This window comes from Chiloscyllium plagiosum, chromosome 1, assembly GCF_004010195.1.
Source record: "Chiloscyllium plagiosum isolate BGI_BamShark_2017 chromosome 1, ASM401019v2, whole genome shotgun sequence".
In the NCBI taxonomy this organism is placed as follows: Eukaryota; Metazoa; Chordata; class Chondrichthyes; order Orectolobiformes; family Hemiscylliidae; genus Chiloscyllium; species Chiloscyllium plagiosum.
The window spans coordinates 68,575,501-68,595,488 of NC_057710.1; the positions used below are offsets into that span (position 1 = coordinate 68,575,501).

General features: G+C 41.3%; 1 protein-coding gene across 1 annotated transcript in view; it reads right to left on the minus strand.

The window, feature by feature from the left end:
• LOC122554940 (cell division cycle protein 20 homolog) overlaps positions 1-19,988 on the minus strand; it is a 65,562-nt gene that overhangs the window by 21,806 nt on the left and 23,768 nt on the right. The window contains exons 6-7 of the mRNA XM_043700385.1: positions 15,154-15,279; positions 11,980-12,097 (exon numbers count right to left, since the gene is read on the minus strand). Coding sequence (XP_043556320.1) covers positions 11,980-12,097; positions 15,154-15,279 — 244 coding nt within the window. The remainder of the gene's footprint in view (positions 1-11,979; positions 12,098-15,153; positions 15,280-19,988) is intronic.

Genomic DNA, 19,988 nt, shown 5'->3' on the forward strand with positions numbered 1-19,988 from the left:
TTTACTCAGCGCGTCGTGAGTTCATGGAATGCCCTGCCAGTTGCAGTGGTGGACTCTCCCTCTTTATGGGCATTTAAACGGGCATTGGATAGGCTTATGGAGGATAGTGGGCTAGTGTAGGTTAGGTGGGCTTGGATCGGCGCAACATCGAGGGCCAAAGGGCCTGTACTGCGCTGTATTCTTCTATGTTCTATGTTCTGTGTTCTAAGACCCATAAACAGTTGCCTCCAATCTACAGTCCCCAATTCCTGCCTAATATTGTTATAGTTGCCCTTCCCCCAGTTTCGTACTTTGACCCAAGGATTGTTCTTATCCTTATCCACAGATAGACTATTTACATCTTGTTTCAAGAAACTCTCCTGGACACACATAGCAAAGTCATTCCTATTCCTGAGCTCTGCCTATATGGCATCGCTAGATGAACCCTCCAAAATGCCCTCCCTCAGTACAGCTCTGACATTCTCTGTAATCAGTAATACAACTCCCCACCTCTCCTACATTCCTCTCAATTTTGCCTAAATCATAGAAGCTGCCAGTCTTGTCCCTCTCTCAACCAAATATCTGTAATAGCTTTTTTTGGTATGGAGGGTGCTAGCTATGAAGAGAGGTTGAGTAGATTAGGATTATTTAAATCATGAGAGAGATAGACAGGGTGGATAGCAAGAAGCTTTTTCTCTCAGTGGGGACTCAATTACTTGGGGTTACAAGTTCAAAGTGAGAGTGGAAACATTTAAGGAGATATGCGTGGAAAGTTAGAGGGTGGTGGGTGCCTGGAACACTTAGCCAGCGGAAGTGGCAGAAGCGGGCACGATACTGTCATTTAAGATGTATCTAGACAGATATATGAACGGGCAGGGAGTAGAGGGATACAGATCCTTAAAAAATAGGCAGCAGGTTTAGATCAAAGATCAGCACAGACTTGGAGGGCCGAAGGGCATGTTCCTGTGCTGTAATTTTCTTTGTTCTTTGTTCATTGTTAACATATAATTATATGTTTTAATTCATGCTCTAAATTCATCTGCCTTACTTGTCATATTCCATTAAAACAAATACATTTCAGACTGCCAGTCTGCTGTGCTCAAAAGCCTCTTCTGTCTGTTCTTCCTCTTAGTCCTACTGCCATTAGTCTCTGACTCCTCCTCCATCATTTCACTTGCTGACCTATTGCTCTGGTTCCTGCCCTGTCACACTGGTTTAACCCTTCTAAGTGGCTCTAGCAAACCTCCCTGCCAGGATATTGGTACCCTTCCAGTTTGGGTGCAATCCATCCTTATACAGGTTTCACCTGCCCTGGAAGATATCCCAATGACCCACATAGCTGAAGCCCTCTATCCTACCTCAGCTCTTTAGTCATTTATTTGTCTGTACTATCTTCTTATTCCTAGCCTCACAGGCATGTGGCACAAGAAGTAATCACAAGATTACAACCCTTGGTCCCGCTTTTCAACTTCCTACCTAATTCCCTAAATTCACCTTTGCAGGACCTCATCATTCCTCCTGTCCCTTTCGTTTGCACCATGGCTCTGGTTGCTCGTCCTACCTTTTGAGAATATCCCGTGGTTGCTAGGAGACATCCTTGACTCTGGCACCATGGGGGCAACATAGCACTTTAGAGTCTCTTTTGCTCCCACAGAAATACACTACTCTGGCTGTTGCTGTCGCCATCCACTGATAGGCATTCCCCCTAACAATATCCAAAACCGTATACGTGTTAGCAAAGGGACAGCCATTGGCTACTCCTGCAGTGTCTGCCTGCCCCTTCCAGCGGTCACCCATCTATAAGCCTGAACCTTGGGCGTGACCATATCTCTAAAGCTCCTGTTTATGATGTTTTCTGCCTCCTGCACACTCCTAAGTGTGTCCATCTACTGCTCCAACCGATCCATGCAGGTTGTGCCCTGAAATGAATTACGAATTGGGTGGCAAACGGGGAAAAATGTCAGGGAATAAATTGGTAAGTGGCAGGCAGTGACTAGTAGAATTCTTCAGGGATCAGTACTTATACCCCAACAATTCACAGTATATAGTAATAATTTAGATAACTTAGATAAGGAAACTGTGTGTCATATCTCCAATTCTGCAGATGATGCAAAGCTGGGTGGGAGGGGATGTTGTGAGGAGGATGCAGAGAATTAGCAGTGTGATTTGAACAAGTAAGTGGGCAAATACATGGCAGATACAATATAATGTGGATACATATGAGGTTATCCACTTTGGTATTGACAACATGCAGGCAGATTATAATCTGGATAGCGATAGATAGGGAAAGAGGAAGGTGCAATAAGACCTGCATATCCTTATACTCCAGTCACTAAAAGTAAACATGCAAGTGCGGTAATAAATTATATACTGGATTTGTATACCAGAGCAGAGATATCCTGCTGCTCCAATAAGAGAAGGGCTTTGGTAAGACATCACCTGAGTATTGTGTACTGGTTTGGTTGAGCAGATTAATTCCTGATGTGGCGAAAGTGAGCCCTTCCTGATGAAGGACTTTTGCCCGAAATGTTGATTTTCCTGCTCGGATGCTGCCTGACCTGCTGTGCTTTTCCAGCACCACTCTAATCTTGATTCTGATTCACGTTGTGACGGACTGATGTACTAATGGACAGAGTGGATGGGTTAACACTATATTCACTTGAATTTAAAGGAAAGAGAGAGGATCCTATAGAAGCCTGTAACATTCTAAGAGGATTGGACAGGGTAGATGCAGGAAGGATGCTCTCACTGACAAGGGATTCCAGAATCAGAGGTCACAGTCTAAGAATAAGGACTGGGACAAGGAGAAATTTCTTCACCCTGAGATTGGCAAACTTGTAGAATCTCCTGCCAGAGAAAGTGTTGAGATCAAAATAATAAATGTTTTAAAGATGGAGATAGATATACATTTTTACAGCTAAAGAGATTAAAGTATATGAGGAGAAAGTTGGATGATCATCTATGATCATATTGAATGGTGGAATAAACTCGATGGGCCAAATGGCCTGGTATGACTTCTATGTTCTATGTTTCTATGCTTCGAAACAAATGTTACACAGTCAGCATTTCAGGACACCTTCAAGAGACAGTGTGTCAATACACCTTTAAGAGACTTACTCATGATATTATCTCTGTATCATAGCATGTAACCTAAGGGTATAAAGGTCTCTGAATCCATATTAACGCAGGTCATTTGAAGCATGACACACTGTTGGAAACACACTGTTCTTTGTAACCAAATAACTCAGCAGCTAACTCAGATACAGATGTGCCTGTGAATGGAATAGTTGAATGTGCAGAATGTACATCCAAAATTCAGCATTCTGAGGTCAGTAAATCTCTGTGGTCCAGCAACAATTTTTATTCATATTACTTTTTATTTTATTCATTTACATACCCTAAATCTTGCTTGTGCGGCCCAATTGGAAAATCATTCACTGGGCATGCAGTTGTTACGAGGCAAGGTAACTTTTAATGTGTTTGTGCATTGAATATACTTGAGCTCTTGTACTCTGGCAAATTCTGTGGTCCAGCAAAGACCTAGCCTCAAAGCTGCCAGATTATGGAGACATACACAGTATTTGTGAGCAGTGATGAACGCCTGTTGGATCTTTCTTTTTTTTAGATTACATTATAGTGTGGAAACAGGCCCTTCGGCCCAACATGTCCACACCAACCCGCCGAAGCGCAACCCACCCATACCCCTACATTTACCCCTTACCTAACACTACGGGCAATTTAGCATGGCCAATTCACCTGACCTGCACATCTTTGGACTGTGGGAGGAAACCGGAGCACCCGGAGGAAACCCATGCAGACACGGGGAGAATGTGCAATCTCCACACAGTCAGTCGCCTGAGGCGGGAATTGAACCCGGGTCTCAGGTGCTGTGAGGCAGCAGTGCTAACCACTGTGCCACCGTGCCGCCCACAGCACTACACTATTCAAGACCTTGCTTCTTACTTTACGAGTGATAATGTAAGCACTGCAGTATCAGATAGCGTCAGTAAAGATATCCTGCTAGAGGCAAAAATGCACAACCACCACGATTTTGAATAGTCTAGGATATGTTATTTACAGACAAATGGAGGAACAAGTTAAAAAACATTCATTCACCCACCCTCAGTAGGAAAGCTTATTGAAAGGGGAGTCTCATTTGAACATGTTTGCCCTTTCATCAGTAACATTGTATTGCATGAGTCCAGATTCATAGTGTTTGAATTGAGCCTGAAAGTTCATCTAAACCTTTTCTTTAATCACATCAAGCTCAGTGATAAAACATGGCCAGGACTGAGAAATGATGATGGATAGAATCATTTCTTCCAGAAACACAATTGTGACAGGCCAGAGGTTAGCGTGGGACTGTATTTGCCAGGTTTCTCCCCATTAAACCTGACATGACATCCTTTGGAGGCTGAGAGGGTTTTGAAAGACAGCCACAGAAATTCATTGATTCTGTTCTGGCCAGAAAAGGAGCAAATTTCTCAGATCATGTGTTTTTGTCTCCGAGTTCAGAAAAGATTTACAAGGATGTTGCCAGGGTTGGAGGATTTGAGCTATAGGGAGAGACTGAACAGGCTGGGGCTGTTTTCCCTGGAGCATCAGAGGCTGAGGGGTGACCTTATAGAGGTTTACAAAATTATGAAGAGCATGGATAGGATAAATAGACAAAGTCTCTTCACTGGGGTGGGGGAGTCCAGAACTGGAGGGCATAGGTTTAGGGTGAGAGGGGAAAGATATAAGAGACCTAAGGGGGCAACAGGTGGGACTAGATTGGGTTGGGATATCTGGTCAGCCTGGACGGGTTGAACCGAAGGGTCTGTTTCTGTGCTGTACATCTCCATGACTATGACTCTATTCAAAGTTTGTGAGAAGATTTGTAGCTCGGGTGACCGTTGCTGTGGTTCTGTTCGCCGAGCTGGAAGTTTTTATTGCAAATGTTTCGTTCCCTGTCTAGGTGACATCCTCAGTGCTTGGGAGCCTCCTGCGAAGTGCTTCTGTGGTGTTTCCTCCGGCATTTATAGTGGCCTGTCTCTGCCGCTTCCGGTTGTCAGTTTCAGCTGTCCGCTGTAGTGGCCGGTAAATTGGGTCCAGGTCGATGTGTTTGTTGATAGAGTTTGTAGATGAGTGTCCACAAACACTCATCCACAAACTCCATCAACAAACACATCGACCTGGACCCAATATACCGGCCACTACAGCGGACAGCGAAACTGACAACCGGAAGCAGCAGGGACAGGCCACTATAAATGCCGGAGGAAACACCACAGAAGCACTTCGCAGGAGGCTCCCAAGCACTGAGGATGTCACCTAGACAGGGGACGAAATGTTTGCAACAAAAACTTCCAGCTCAGCGAACAGAACCACAACTATGACTCTATATCAATGTCCTCCTGAATCAGTTACCATCTATTATTCTGTTTACCGATCTTCTGAGTTTTACGCTATCTGCAAACATCAGAACTGCGACCTGTATTTCCAAGTGCTAGACACACACACACACACACACAAACACACACACACTATATAAAACAGTGTCCGTCATATCAGTTATAACCATTCACTGCAATTCTCTGCTCTCTGTCAACTTTGGATCCATACTGTCATCCCCAATCCCCACTTCAACTGCTAAGAAGTTAGTTGCTATGTCAGTCACATGTGATGATCTATGGAGTTTAGCAAGTTATCTCATGATGAATATTAACCCAAATAGAATTTACAACTTCAGCATTCAACTGCCTTTTTATGATTATATACCCAGTAACCAAATCACAGTGAGTAATATAGCAGATCTCTATGGAGATAACTATGTTCATTTTGTTTTTCACAACAGAATTATAAAAAATTGAATATTTGATTCCAAAATGGTGTTGTATGGTTAGTGCACTTCCCAAATGAAATGTAATGAGAACCCTTGGTTTCAATATTTCATACATCTTCAGTAAAACTGCTTACTTTGTAACCAATTGAAGCAATGTATTGTCAAATTAAAGGCCATTTCATAGAGTCATGCAGCATGGAAACAAACCCTTCAATCCACCTGGTCCACGTCAGCAATGTTCCCAAAATAAACTAGTCCCACCTGCCTGCATTTGGCCCGCATCCCGCCAACCCTTTCCTATTCATGTAAATATCTAAATGTCTTCTAAACATTGTACCTGCATACACCACTTCCTCTGACAGTTCATTCCACGCACGAACCACTGTATAAAATTGATGCCACACCTCTCCATGTCCTTTTCAAATCTTTCTTCTCTCACTTTAAAAACGTGCCTCTTAGTTTTGAACTCCTCAACCCTAGGGAAAAGACCCTTGTTATCCACCTTATCTATGCCCCTTATAATTTTATAAACCTCTATAAGATCACCCCTCAACCTTCTACGCTTCAATGAAAAATGTCCCAGCATATCTAGCCTATTTTTATAATTTAAACCCACCATTCCTGGCCACCTCGGTAAATCTTTTCTGAACCATCTTCAGTTTTTAGATTAGATTAAATTACTTACAGTGTGGAAACAGGCCCTTCGGCCCAACAAGTCCGCACCGCCCCGCCGAAGCGCAACCACCCATACCCCTACATTTACCCTTTACCTAACACTACGGGCAATTTAGCATGGCCAATTCACCTGACCTGCACATCTTTGGACTGTAGGAGGAAACCGGAGCACCCGGAGGAAACCCACGCAGACACGGGGAGAACGTGCAAACTCCACACAGTCAGTCGCCTGAGGCGGGAATTGAACCCGGGTCTCTGGCGCTGTGAGGCAGCAGTGCTAACCACTGTGCCACCGTGCCACCCACAATGTTTAACAACATCTTTCTTATAGCAGGGCACCCAGAACTGCAGCATTTTCCTTATGGTGGCAGGACCAACTGCTACATTGGGAAACCATGGGGCAAACCCCTGACAGTCTCCTGGGTTGGACTGATCTCCTTTACAGGTGTCCCATGGCACACTGAGAGGTACACAAGCAGCAATGACTGTTCTTATGGCCCAAATCTATAGTGTGGGTTACACTGCCCGCACCAGAATGATGAATACACCAAATCCTGTGCCAATGACCATGACTATGTGGCTCCACAAAGTTAAGAAAAACTTAACAGGATGACCAATTAATGACCAAATTGCTTCTTTCCACCGCCATGACATTTTACCAGCAACAGTGGATGAGAACTTTGTCATGTCTGGAGGCTTCTATATTAAACATGCAGCCTCCCTGAGGGTTTCCATAGAGAGTCCCTATAATGGCCATGGCTATCCGTGCTGGAGGACTACCCTGATATCCACTGACCTTCTCCACCCCACCTCTTGCCAGGTGGTGCCTGCAACCCTGAGAGCTCTGGCAAACCTTCATGCACTCCAGGCCATATGCTATGTAGGGTTAGCATAAACTCTCTGCCCTTATACTCTGTGCCTCTACTAATGAAGCTAAGAATTGTACACTTTTTAAGAGCTCTCTCTAACTGTTCTGTCACATTTTAAGCCTTCACCACATACTGCCACATAACTGACCACTCTACCAACTTGTCAATATCTTTTTGAAGTCCTAAATTGTCCACAAGTTTACAAGTTTACATGTTCACAGTTTACAACTTTTGTCCACAAACTTTGAGACTGTCCCTTGCACACCTCGACCATTTATGTACATACATCAGGAAAAGCTACGGTTCCAATATCAACTTCTGAGAAACTCCATTTTAAACTTTGTTTCAGTGAAACACATATCTGTTCACCATTAACCTGCTGCAAGGACACTGTACATGCAGGCTCAGACACCCAGCCTATGGATTGGACCAGGCTGCATCTCAGAGCTGCTCTCTTAGCAATGGCTCTGGTACAGCCTACTTCAATGCTTTGCCTTTCTTTGCATCGCCTTGCCATTTTATATCGGCACAAAGCCAGACAGTTTGAAATGGTTGTCAGCAGTAATCAGTCAATGGAGCGGACATGTTGCTGTATGACACCAAACTATGTCACTCTTGGTATCAGCAGCTTATATGGCAAACATACTGTGTGTGCTTCAAACAACTGGCTTTGTCTCAAAGTCTAAGACTCGGTTGGCTGGCAGCATCTGATGTGGCCTCCTCTGCCAGTCCTGGGTGCAGAAGACAGTCATCCACTGCAACACCCTGTCCAGCTGGACCTCCAATCCTCAAAGTGGGGTGCCAATTTCTCTTTATCCACCATGTCCAGGGCAAATGTTATGAATTGGGCATGGCTGCTGCAGGGCAAAAGTGATGACTGCAGATGCTGGAGATTAGAGTCGAGAGTGTGGTGCTGGAAAAGCACAGCAGGTCAGGCAGCATCTGAGAAGCAGGAGAGTCATCGTTTTGGGCAAAAGCCCTTCATCAGGAAACATGGCTGCTACAGTCTGACAGGTGCACAATGAGAGATAGAGCCTAGGATCCTGCAGGAGTAATTACTTGCCCTACATTGGGTGGGAAAATAGAGCTAGAGACTCACAAGTGTGGCATTTAATTAATGATGCATGTTTGGGATGAGTACATGAGAAAACTCACTAGAAAGAAACTCTCCATGAAACTCAACAAAAATATCACTTTACTGATGACTGGTAAGAGTCAACCCAAATGTTCTTCCTAGAATCTGTCAAATAGACTATGCTCACTATGCTCCTATTGGACATGCAAGACAAATACAGCCAATCAGATAGGAAATTACCTTCATGGTTCAGTGACTCAGCTATCCTGGTGTAGCTGAAATGTTGACTGAGTCAATATATAATCATGATTTTAGTAATAATTTGAGATAAAGCCATCACAATTTGTACAATCTAGAAGTACATTTTGGCACGTTTCAACTTGAAGTACAGCTAACCACATCCTGAACAGAGATGTCCAGACAGTTCTGCAAATGAAGTAATTTGCAAGCAAGCCTCAGTCACTACCTTTGTTCCAGTATAGTTTCACATGCTATATGTTTAGTATGACACAGAACTTAATAAACACTATTCATATAGAGCAGCCTAAATGGCTCAGCAGCAGATGAATCAGCCTCAATACAAAGATCCTAGGTTCAAGTCCCACTCTAGGTGTTTTTGGCCATGTAAGGAGCATACATGCATTTTAAAACAGGCTGCAAAATTCTTCCAACATTCCATACCATTCTCTAAGGGAGAAACAAGAGCAAGGAAACACACAAAAAAAATTAAGTCAGATCATTTGTATCTGTAGCCAAACAGCAGTAACCAAGTAACATTTACAGGAGCCCAGATTATGCTCTCAGTGGCTAAATAATAGCACTCAATATTCACTTCAGTGAAAATGACCCACAGGAGAGTGGAGATTGGCAGCGGAGATTTCCTCTAATTCAGCAAGTTTTCCAGTTCACTATTCTCTAATGACCTGTGGCTCATATGAACTGACAATGCAACAATAAGGTACTTCAACATATCATTTTGAAGAATCCTTAATGTAATATAAGAACTAAAGTCAGGAATAATTTCCAATAAGCAAGAAATAGAATTTAGAATTAAATTATGCACAGTAAGCAAAATAAAGATTGGGAAATATAAGTTTGATTAAAGTAGAAATATAAGAGGATGAAAAAGTGTCAAAAGTTGGATTTTTTATATTTTAGACCAATACCACTCATTTCATTATGATAGAATAAGACTCCATTCTTATAGAATTAATTTTTCAGTTTTGGGGAGATTTTTCACCAATAAGTCTCATTTATATCACCATTAGAAATCCACTTGCTCCTGAATATACAAGTCCTAAATTTTCGTTGTCTTTTTTTGTACTGAACTATCGAGAGAATATAGCAAAATCATGTGCATTGCATTTATTTTAATGCTGAGTTGTTTGTTGTAGATTACAATGGTATATTCTATGGCAGTAACTCTGACAAAAAATCTGGATTTCTGTGTTTAATTGATGTGTACATAATCCAGAAATTAGTGTCATATTTCCTCTATTATAATAATATCACTGATAGCTTAAAAATACAGGGTAGACCATTTAGGACAGAGATGAAAAGAAACTTCTTCACCCAGAGAGTGGTGGCTGTGTGAAATGCTCTGCCCCAGAGGGCAGTGGAGGCCCAATCTCTGGATTCATTGAAGAAAGAGTTGGATAGAGCTCTCAAGGATAGTGGAATCAAGGGTTATGGAGATAAGGCAGGAACAGAATACTGATTAAGGATGATCAGCCATGATCATATTGAATGGTGGTGCAGTATGGCCTACCCCTGCACCTATTGTCTATTGTCTATTGTCTAGCCTCAAAATTATTCTCACCATGAATTCCACTTCAGTATAACAATATACACTCTCAGTGAGGAAGGGCTGTTGTTGAAAGGCCTAAAAGAATCACAACTTATATCTTTTTTCTGTTTGAATCACCATCATTGCTACTTCCAGTCAACTTACTAAGAAGAAAATGGACTTGCGGCAATCTACAGCATTAATAATAAAAGTCCTGATTTTATTTTAGAGTTGAACTGCCACACATTCCATGAATATACTTCTGAGTGCTGCCAATATCTCTCAGTCAGGCCTGTGAGGATATTTTGACAGCATGCTTGTGTCCTTCATGTGGATGTCAGCACGGGAGAGAAGGGTGAAGAGAAATTGTAGCTATTTCCTACAGCCATGACATCTAAAGATTTTTCTGAAACTTTGATTTTGTATAAGTAACAAAGAAAAAAGCAATCAATGAAGTGACAATGAACTAGTTATTCACTGAGATCAAAGTCTGCCATGTCACTCCTCCTGTAAAAAACACAGTGCCCACTTCATGTGGAAATTTGAACAGAGAGAGACAAGACAATATAGATCCAGTGTAACTGTGTCTTGCCCTAAATCCCATGTCAACCAGCTTAATTATATGGCTAAATTACCCCGAAACATTGAGATTTCATGGCTGTAATCTACATATTAAAAACCTCAAATGGATTCTGTCGTGATTGAAACAAGGTCAGCCAGGTGAACCTCATAGAATGAGTTCCCCAATTGGGGCTGTTAACTTAGTCCAATCAGGGTGGATAGATATAAACAGGATTGTCAGGGGTTCTGTTCACTGTGAGAGCTGGCTCTGAGTTAGCTGGGTCAGTGTCATGTACTTTGCACATGTAAATTAAGGGTGGCTTGGTGATGGGATACTACCTTCATGGAATAATTTCAGATTCTTCATGATCTATAAAGCTTACTTCATTTTTATCATACGTTTTGGGCACATTTCCTTCAGAACATTTCCCACTGCAAATTTCTATGTCAGTACTTCCCACTCACTTATACTATATTAAAGATCTCAGCTATAGATGTTACCTCCAGCCACTGGATGGCCACATATATTAAATAAAAACAAAAAGTACTGAAGAAACTCAGTAGGTCTGGTGACATCTGTGGAAAGAGAGTACTTTCAGTTTTTATTTCAAATTTCCAGCATTCATAATCCTTGGCTTTCATTTGAGTCTCTTAAGTTCTTTACTTATTGACATTTTTTATATAAAACAAACCTGGACAAAAACCTGTTGGGTTTGGCCACATTATCAGTACATCAGAAATTTGGGACTGATTATCATTGATTAGTGACAACGAATGAACAAATACTTTGCCAGATATGCTGTTTTGCTGGCAAGATATTTAGCCACAGCAAAATCTTGGATAATTAGATTACATGCAGTGTGGAAACAGGCCCTTCGTCCCAACAAGTCCACACCTACCCTCCAAAGAGCAACCCACCCAAACCCATGCCCCTACATTTACCCCTTCACCTACGGGCAATTTAGCATGGCCAATTCACCTAACCTGCACATTTTTGGACTGTGGGAAGAAACCAGAGCACCCGGAGGAAACCCACGTAGACACGGGGAGAATGTGCAAACTCCACACAAACAGTTGCCTGAGGTGGGAAGGGAACCCGGGTCTCTGGCACTGTGATCAGTAATCTATACTGACTACGCAAGATATTGCTGAAAATGTCTGTAGATTGTGACTCTTGATATTTATATTTTCTCATAATCTGTAAGAGTCATACCTTTAAGGTCTGCTGATTTCACAAGAGTTGGGTAATTCCAGATTGAGACCTGGTGCTTGGGAAATCCATGGCCAGTTACTAACTCGTTGTGTTGTGATAGGAAGAGTAATGAACAAATCTGAAGAAACAAAACCAAGTATCAACAGTAAGAATTTTTTATTTTATGCAAAAGTCAGGATCTTCCACATTTTTATCATTAGGGAACTTGTGTCCCTGAAATAAGCCAACTTGCAGGCCAAAACATCATTTAAGGCTTGCTACCAATTTTTGCTGAAGGTTTAAAATTGAAATTAAAATGGAATTTTGTTAGGACAGACTTCTGCCTGTGATTTTTTTTCAAAACAATTGACATCAGCCTTAGACAAATCCATTGCTTAGAAAATAATAACATAGGGACCTGGCAAGAAATGAACCTTTCTCTATCTATTACTTTTAGTTTATAAAATCATTTCATAGCAGTGTTGAGCTTTTATTTTCCCTTCCACTGAAAAAGTGACAAACGTGTTATTCCATCAAACAAACATTTGAAGTGTTGCTCAGTGTTGTTCAACTAGCCCAATGTCAACAGAAGTGACTTAAAATTGACTTGCTGCATAAAAGTTCAACAGAACGATGACTGAAACCACAACAAGTCAGGCTATCCCTGCAACGGTTGCTGTTTTATACCTCCATAAATAGCACAACGTGGTAACTGCCACCTTGCTGAATCATAGAAAAGTTTTGTTGAAATAGGTGTCATCCAATATGTTGAATTTGTTGGGTCTGCATCATATGATATGTTTGCACAGCATTATTACTTTCTTGAGGGGAAGAATTCTAAGTGTCAGCCATATAGGTGTTCATGCCTCTCCTACCACTGCATGAATTCCATTTCCTATTCCAAATGCAAGGCATCCATTGGCAGGTCTAATGAAATGCCCATATCTGGCATTGGTCATACCAGCTGAGGTCAGCTGGTGACAACAGGAATGCTGCTGTGAGACACATTCACTAAAGTGCACTGATTCAGAAAGAAATAACAATAAACAGTCGGAAAAATGCGATTTAGCTCCAGTTCACATGAGCTGTTGTCAAATACTTCAAAATGCATATTTTATAAATGCCACAACCCAACCTTGGATAGTGATATATCATTACCATAATACCTTCCGTTGTTCAGAGTGTGACAATGCTGCCCTTTTAACAAGGTTATTTTGCCCTTACATTTTTTTTGAGAGGGGTCATAAAGGCAGAGGTGCCAATATGTCTGAACTGGCTACTTTAATACTGACTAATAGATACTGCCTAAGGCAATAATTAGAGAAAAGGGCTTTTAGGTTTGGTTGTTTTGTACAATGAAAGGGGAGTGGCCAGTTCTCCCAGTTCAGGGATTTTTCTGTTTTGGTTTGCTTTAGCAAGCTGTCTTTTTGAAGTTGCTGATCAAAGAAAGTTGCTGGGGAGGAAGGTTCCCTGATTCAATAGAGGTTTTCTAGCCAACTCTCTCTTTCTCTCTCTGACATCTCTCCTATAAGAACCCGTGTAAGAATTTACCCTCTTTTGCCAAGGTGTGTGTTCATAGGGATGTTGCAGGAAATTGGAACTGTTGTTTGTTAAGTTGCATTTTTGAGTCAGGTGAATTTTCAAATAGTTATGTTATTCTAAATTTTGTTTTCTTTTGTTCATGTGCCAATAAATTCTGTTTTGCTTCAAGCTGCATCACTTCTGGAACATCCACCTCACATCTGCCTAAAACCACAACAAAAGTTAGGATCTGGGCAATCTTCTTCAAATGTTTTCAGGGGGTCTGGCCTGGTCCATAACAAGAGGAACTACCCAATGTGACCTCAGAACATCTAGGGATTTGTCAACATTGTCCATATTCTGAACATTTTTTAGAAGTTCTTCTCAAAAAAATTGATTCAAACACTCTGAAGCTCTGAAAATGAACAAAGAGAATATGGCAGTTGGATGGTTTACCTAATTCTGTAGGGGCTAATGGGCCAGCATACAAATTACCTCAAGAGTTTAGTACATTGCTCTGTGTGATTGGACGTTCTGCAGGTTATGTATTGCTGACACAGGATCAGTCAACACCATACAACTTGTTTTCAAAGATTACACAGTGCCATAGTTGACAGAACATATTCTAAAGATTCATCAATATTGTCAGCACAACAGTGATCAATGACTACATCTTAGCTCGATGCATCTAAAATATAACAATATATCATTGGGCCAGAATCCTTGAATTCCCTTTGTAACATCATTGTGTGTCAATCTACAGAGTTCAAGAAGATAGTTCATAACCACCTTCTCAAATGCAACTAGGAAAAGACAAAAATTGTTGGCCCAGCCAGTGATACCCACACTCCATTAGTGAATTAAAATAAGTAACATTTTGAAGAAATAGAACCAGGAATTTCTATTAAGCAATGCAAGTCTAACGTTATTGTGGTTACAAAATACCACCAGTCCATTTATATAGACACACATATAATAGATTCTGGCTGTAAGCCCGACAAGGTTCAAAGATATTTCTCATACATATGGTCAACCATGACAAGCCTTAGATGTTACACATAGTTACAAACCTCAAGACCTATTAAAGCTGACCAATGCTTTTGAAAAGACTCATGACTCAAAACGTCTGTGATGTATGAAAATAAGGTGGAAAGATGCTGACGTGTATGAAGTCAGCTGCTTTTAAAGCAATGGAAATTAATTTGTGTCCATCATTGTTCAGGACGGGTACTCACATAAGAATTGATGCGGTCAACTTATTTAGGTAGTAATGGCCGCAAACCTCGTCTAAAAAGGATGAAAGCAATTTGAGTGCAGTCTTGAAGAAGTAAGCACAGTTCACACACATCAGGAACAGGCTCCTTCACTGCACACTCATCAACTTTCCATTGTACTTCTCTAAAACATTTACACCCGGACCATAGAGCCAGACAAATCAGCAGGCCATAGGACCAAATCAGAAGAGACCAGATCTGACTTAGAATATATTGTAGAAAGTTGAACCTCTCTAGACAGCAATATATTCTGAAACCACAGATTTCCAGCTGTCCATAGAAAATAAATACCCCATGTCCCCTTCCTACTGTATTATGTCAAAGCAAGATCAAAGAACAATATTGCAGATTCTCCCAATGAAAAGACTTGATTCTGTTGCAAGTTTTCTTATTGACTCACTTGTGATTTTGTATCCACATCTCCAATACAGGTCCCACTCTTTGTATCCCATAGACGCAAATGTCCATCTTTCATTCCTCCACCCACAGCAAGTATCCCTGATTGCCAAGGGCACCAGTTCATGGCCTATTGAAAACAAAACTATTATTAAATAATAGATTTTTATTTTTGTCTAACCACACCACTATCCTTTTCTGCAATTGCAAATACAAATATATCAATATTTATACTTTTCGAACTATACAGTGCACTTTTTTGTCAATAATCCATTTTAATGATAACTTCACAATGGATTGACCTGGCATCCAGTAGATAAAGTATGTTTCTGGAATGTTTTTTTCTGCCTGTATGGGTGGAAAAGGCAATTATATTTTTAGTTGTGTGGTATTTATAAAGATTGAGTGATTTTTTTTAGTTTAATTCCCACCCAACAATTTATCCCAGCAATACTACCATTCACCAATATTAGAACTGCTGAATCTCTGTGGGGAAATTTTCATAATAATGAACTACTGAGAAGGAATGAGTTTTATCTCTTTGATGACTCATGTGATTATGGCACAACACAGTATCATAAATGGAACCATAGGAATGTACAGCTCATAAAATAAAAAGAATAGATCATTAGGCTGCTTTGACAATCCATCTGTCTTATACCAGCAAGGTCAGATCATAGTTAACCACATTCTCAGGAGCATTATACAAACATTTCTCGTGTTCTCTTGAGACTGGACAGAGTGGCTATTGTTGCATGAGCTCAGAGATCTACCACTACAGCTACACAACTTTCTGACACGCAGTAGTCATTGCAAACATACTATATAACGAGGACCCATGATATCCTACATATTTACTTACATAACAAGAATACCTCCCATTTCCACGCATCTCTGTCTAACTTCAAAATATTAATAATATTTGGGCGGCACGGTGGCACAGTGGTTAGCACTGCTGCCTCACAGTACCAGAAACCCGGGTTCAATTCCCACCTCAGGCGACTCTGTGTGGAGTTTGCACATTCTCCCTGTGTCTGTGTGGGTTTCCTCCAGGTGCTCCAGTTTCCTCCCACAATCCAAAAATGTGCAGGTTAGGTGAATTGGCCTGGCTAAATTGTCCGTAGTATTAGGTGTAGGGGAGTGGGTCGGTTGGGCCGAAGGGCCTGTTTACACACTGCAAGTAATCTAAAAAACATTTGTCTGAGATTCCACTAGCTCAAACTATTACAATAACCAAGTTCCACTTATTTGTTTCACTTCTTATCCACTTGCACCTGAAGACCAAACTTCATCACAGGAAAAACTCAATCGAGAGCTTCATTATGTTATGGCTAAACTTCACACATTCTTGGTTTTCTGTACGTCACTGGCATTTGAGCTCTGATTACTCAATTCAAATTCATACTTAAATAATAGTCCAGAGAATGGTTCTGGAAAAGCATCTTGATGAAGGGCTTCTGCCCAAACATCGATTCTCCTGTTCTTCAGATGCTGCCTGACCTGATGTGTTTTTCCAGCACCACGCTCTTGACTCTGAACTCCAGCCTCTGCAGTCCTCACTTTCTCCTTGAACAATAGTCCAACAGTCACAGCAAGCAGACACTGGAGAGCAGCTAATCTCACTTGACAGAAGACTTGGTTTGGGGAAGGAGGGAATTGGCTCACTCCTCCCAGACCCCATTACACTTCCAGTAGAAAAGTTAGTAGCCAGCTAAACGAGCAGTTAGAAGCTGGCGAGCAACCAGCAAATATTGTGAGTGATCTAAACAAATTCCTAGTGGGACGTCAGCCCCTTTTTGGGCCAACCTGATTTGTCAGGCAGTTCTTACAATACATGCAGCACCAGAACTCTTCTGTTGACACTGCTGGGACTGCAGGCAGATCCACATCGGAGGCCCCATTGATCTCAGATCAGGGCAAGTTAAATGGACTGCCGATTTTAGTGCCCACTCACTTTTGTATTGTGACAGTGAGTTTGTGGGCAGATGAAATGTGATAGGCCAGTTAGCTGATCTACATTAGATATGCTCTCCACTTCCCAGCACATACAAAACATACCCAGCTGGGCACTCAATACTCAGCCCACTATTTAAGCTGAAACTTTATTGCTGGAACAGCACAGCAAATATTGTGAGTGATCTAAACAAATTCCTAGTGGGACGTCAGCCCCTTTTTGGGCCAACCTGATTTGTCAGGCAGTTCTTACAATACATGCAGCACCAGAACTCTTCTGTTTCGGGCACAGGCCTGAAGAAGGGCCTGTGCCCGAAACGTCGAATCTCCTGTTCCCTGGATGCTGCCTGACCTGCTGTGCTGTTCCAGCAATAAAGTTTCAACTTTGATCTCCAGCATCTGCAGACCTCACTTTCTCCACTATTTAAGCAACTGATTAAACAAAGCATATTAGGCTACATCAAAGGTACAAAATAAACATTGTTAAACAGCATCCAGCATTGAAGTAAATTTGAAAATCAAACTGCAATAAAAGATACAAATAAAAATGGAATTATTTGTTTTTGAATCACTCCCACTGAAGGTAGACACCACATTATATGGCCTTGTCACACTGTACTCATTCTAAATGCTAAAATATTTCCAGTTTGAATCCAGATCTACACGGAGTTAAATTGGGACAACTGTGGGAACATTACTGACCTTGGTGCTCCTGTTCTTTGAAAGGGGGATTAATACTAGTCAGGATTTAATATTTCACTCAAGATGCTGGAAATTAAACAAAAAGCAGAACACGTCGGACATACTCAACAAGTCAAATAGCATCAGTGGACAGTGAAACACAGAATTAATGGGGCAGAATTTTAACTTCAAGACTGGCAACTTGAGTTGGGTAAAGTCCCTGTTTCATGCTCCAACCTCAGAAAATATCAGCTCTGAAGGCTGGATCTTCATTCCTGGGGTGTGATGGATACCAGGTGAAACCAGACCATTCAAACCCAGGAAAGGTTTGGATATAAATTCAGTGTCAAATACTTTGTCTAGCTGAAAGGAATGAACAGGAAGACCGTATTGCCTCACTTCACCTATGCTTCATCCTCCACAGACTCCGTACATCCATTCCATTCATATTACACACTAGATAATAGTGAACTCTGAACTGACAGTTGTATGCATTAAACATATATATTTTTTAAAACACAATTTTCCATCATATTAAGACCACTGTGCTTGCAAAACATCGATTCAATGTACCCAAATAAAATATTAATAACTCTTTAAAACTTCAGTGCTGAAACTGCAAGGTACTTGAAACCATTAAGTTGCAGTAGACAAACATTGTGAAATTGACATATCAGGCGGTCTGAGTTGTCAGTCATACAAAAGTTCAGTTGGGGGGGGAAGGTGTTCCAGCTTTCTCATTGTGCTCTGAGCTCTCAGCCAAAAGTATATTATAAGGTTTGGTTTAGAAGTCAAGGTTTGAAATTTAAAATCGCGTCAGTAACATGGCGGTAGGAGGTTGGGTCTCATACCTCACCCATGCCACGAATCAACTTGCATGCCAAGAATATTCATCTTCAGGAACTTTGTGGCATCTGGTTCACTGTCATTTAAAGTTGTTGTGGGTCAGCCAGCTTTATGTAACTGTGAGCAGAGCAGTTGCCCCAGGACAATGGATGTTAATTAAGATCAAGGGATTAGGTTAATGACAGGCTGAAGGACTGCAGAAACAGATCGATACAGAGTGAATAAAGCTACATGTGGAACATATGGCTTTGATGTGGAACCTCCTTGCACACCCAAAGATGTTTTGGTTCTGAGTAATCATTCTGTTATTTGAAACGTTTTGGGTTTTGTGCAGATTAATAGTATCATAGAATCCCTACAGTTGCCATTCAGCCCATCAAATGCACACCTACCCTCCGGTCAGCATCCCACCAAGACCCACCATCTCTACCCCTGTAACTCCACATTTACAATGGCTAACCCACCTAACCATGCACAGCCTTGGACACAATGGGAATCTAGCATGGCTAATCCACTTAACCTGCAACTGGAGCAAATCCACAGAAACACGGGGAGAACATGTCAACTCCACACAATCATTCAAGGCTGGAATTGAACCCGAGTCCCTGGCACAATCAGGCAGCAGTGCTAACCACTGAACCATTGTGCTATCCAGATGTTGCTTCATGTTACCAGTGTTACATTTATTCCCTCGATTATCCTGCACTAAACATTATACTAACTACAGATTTAAATTCCACACTATTTGAAAGTGTGCTATATTTTTAAAAAATGAAATGATCAATAAAAAGAACAGTTGATATGTTTTGGTATTTAATTTACTGGCCTGTAAAATCGATTGAGATCTGTCCCAGCTTCCTGGAAACCAATGGAACGCTTAAATATAAAAAAAACTTTCAGCTATTTGTATCATTTCTCTGAGGCTTCCACCAGTCTCCTGCTGATGTTATGGGAGGAGAACGTCTGTGGTTTTCTATGCCACCCTGTTTAAAACAGCAGGAAAGGCCAAACACACTATGGTTTACCAGAAAACGTTCAACTGAAAATTTAGCTTGAACAATCAAAACATGCCTATTTCTCATAGATAGGTTCGGTTATTTCACAGTGTCTTAGAATTCAAGGATATTAGAGCCACAGAAACAGAATATTTGACACATGAACTGAAAAATGTGTTGCTGGAAAAGCGCAGCAGGTCAGGCAGCATCCAAGGAGCAGGAGAATCAACGTTTCGTGCATAAGCCCTTCTTCAGGAATGAGGAGGGTATGCCATTCAGGCTAAGATAAAAGGTAGGGAGGAAGGACTTGGGGGAGGGGCGTTGGGAATGTGATAGGTGGAAGGAGGTTAAGGTGAGGGTGATA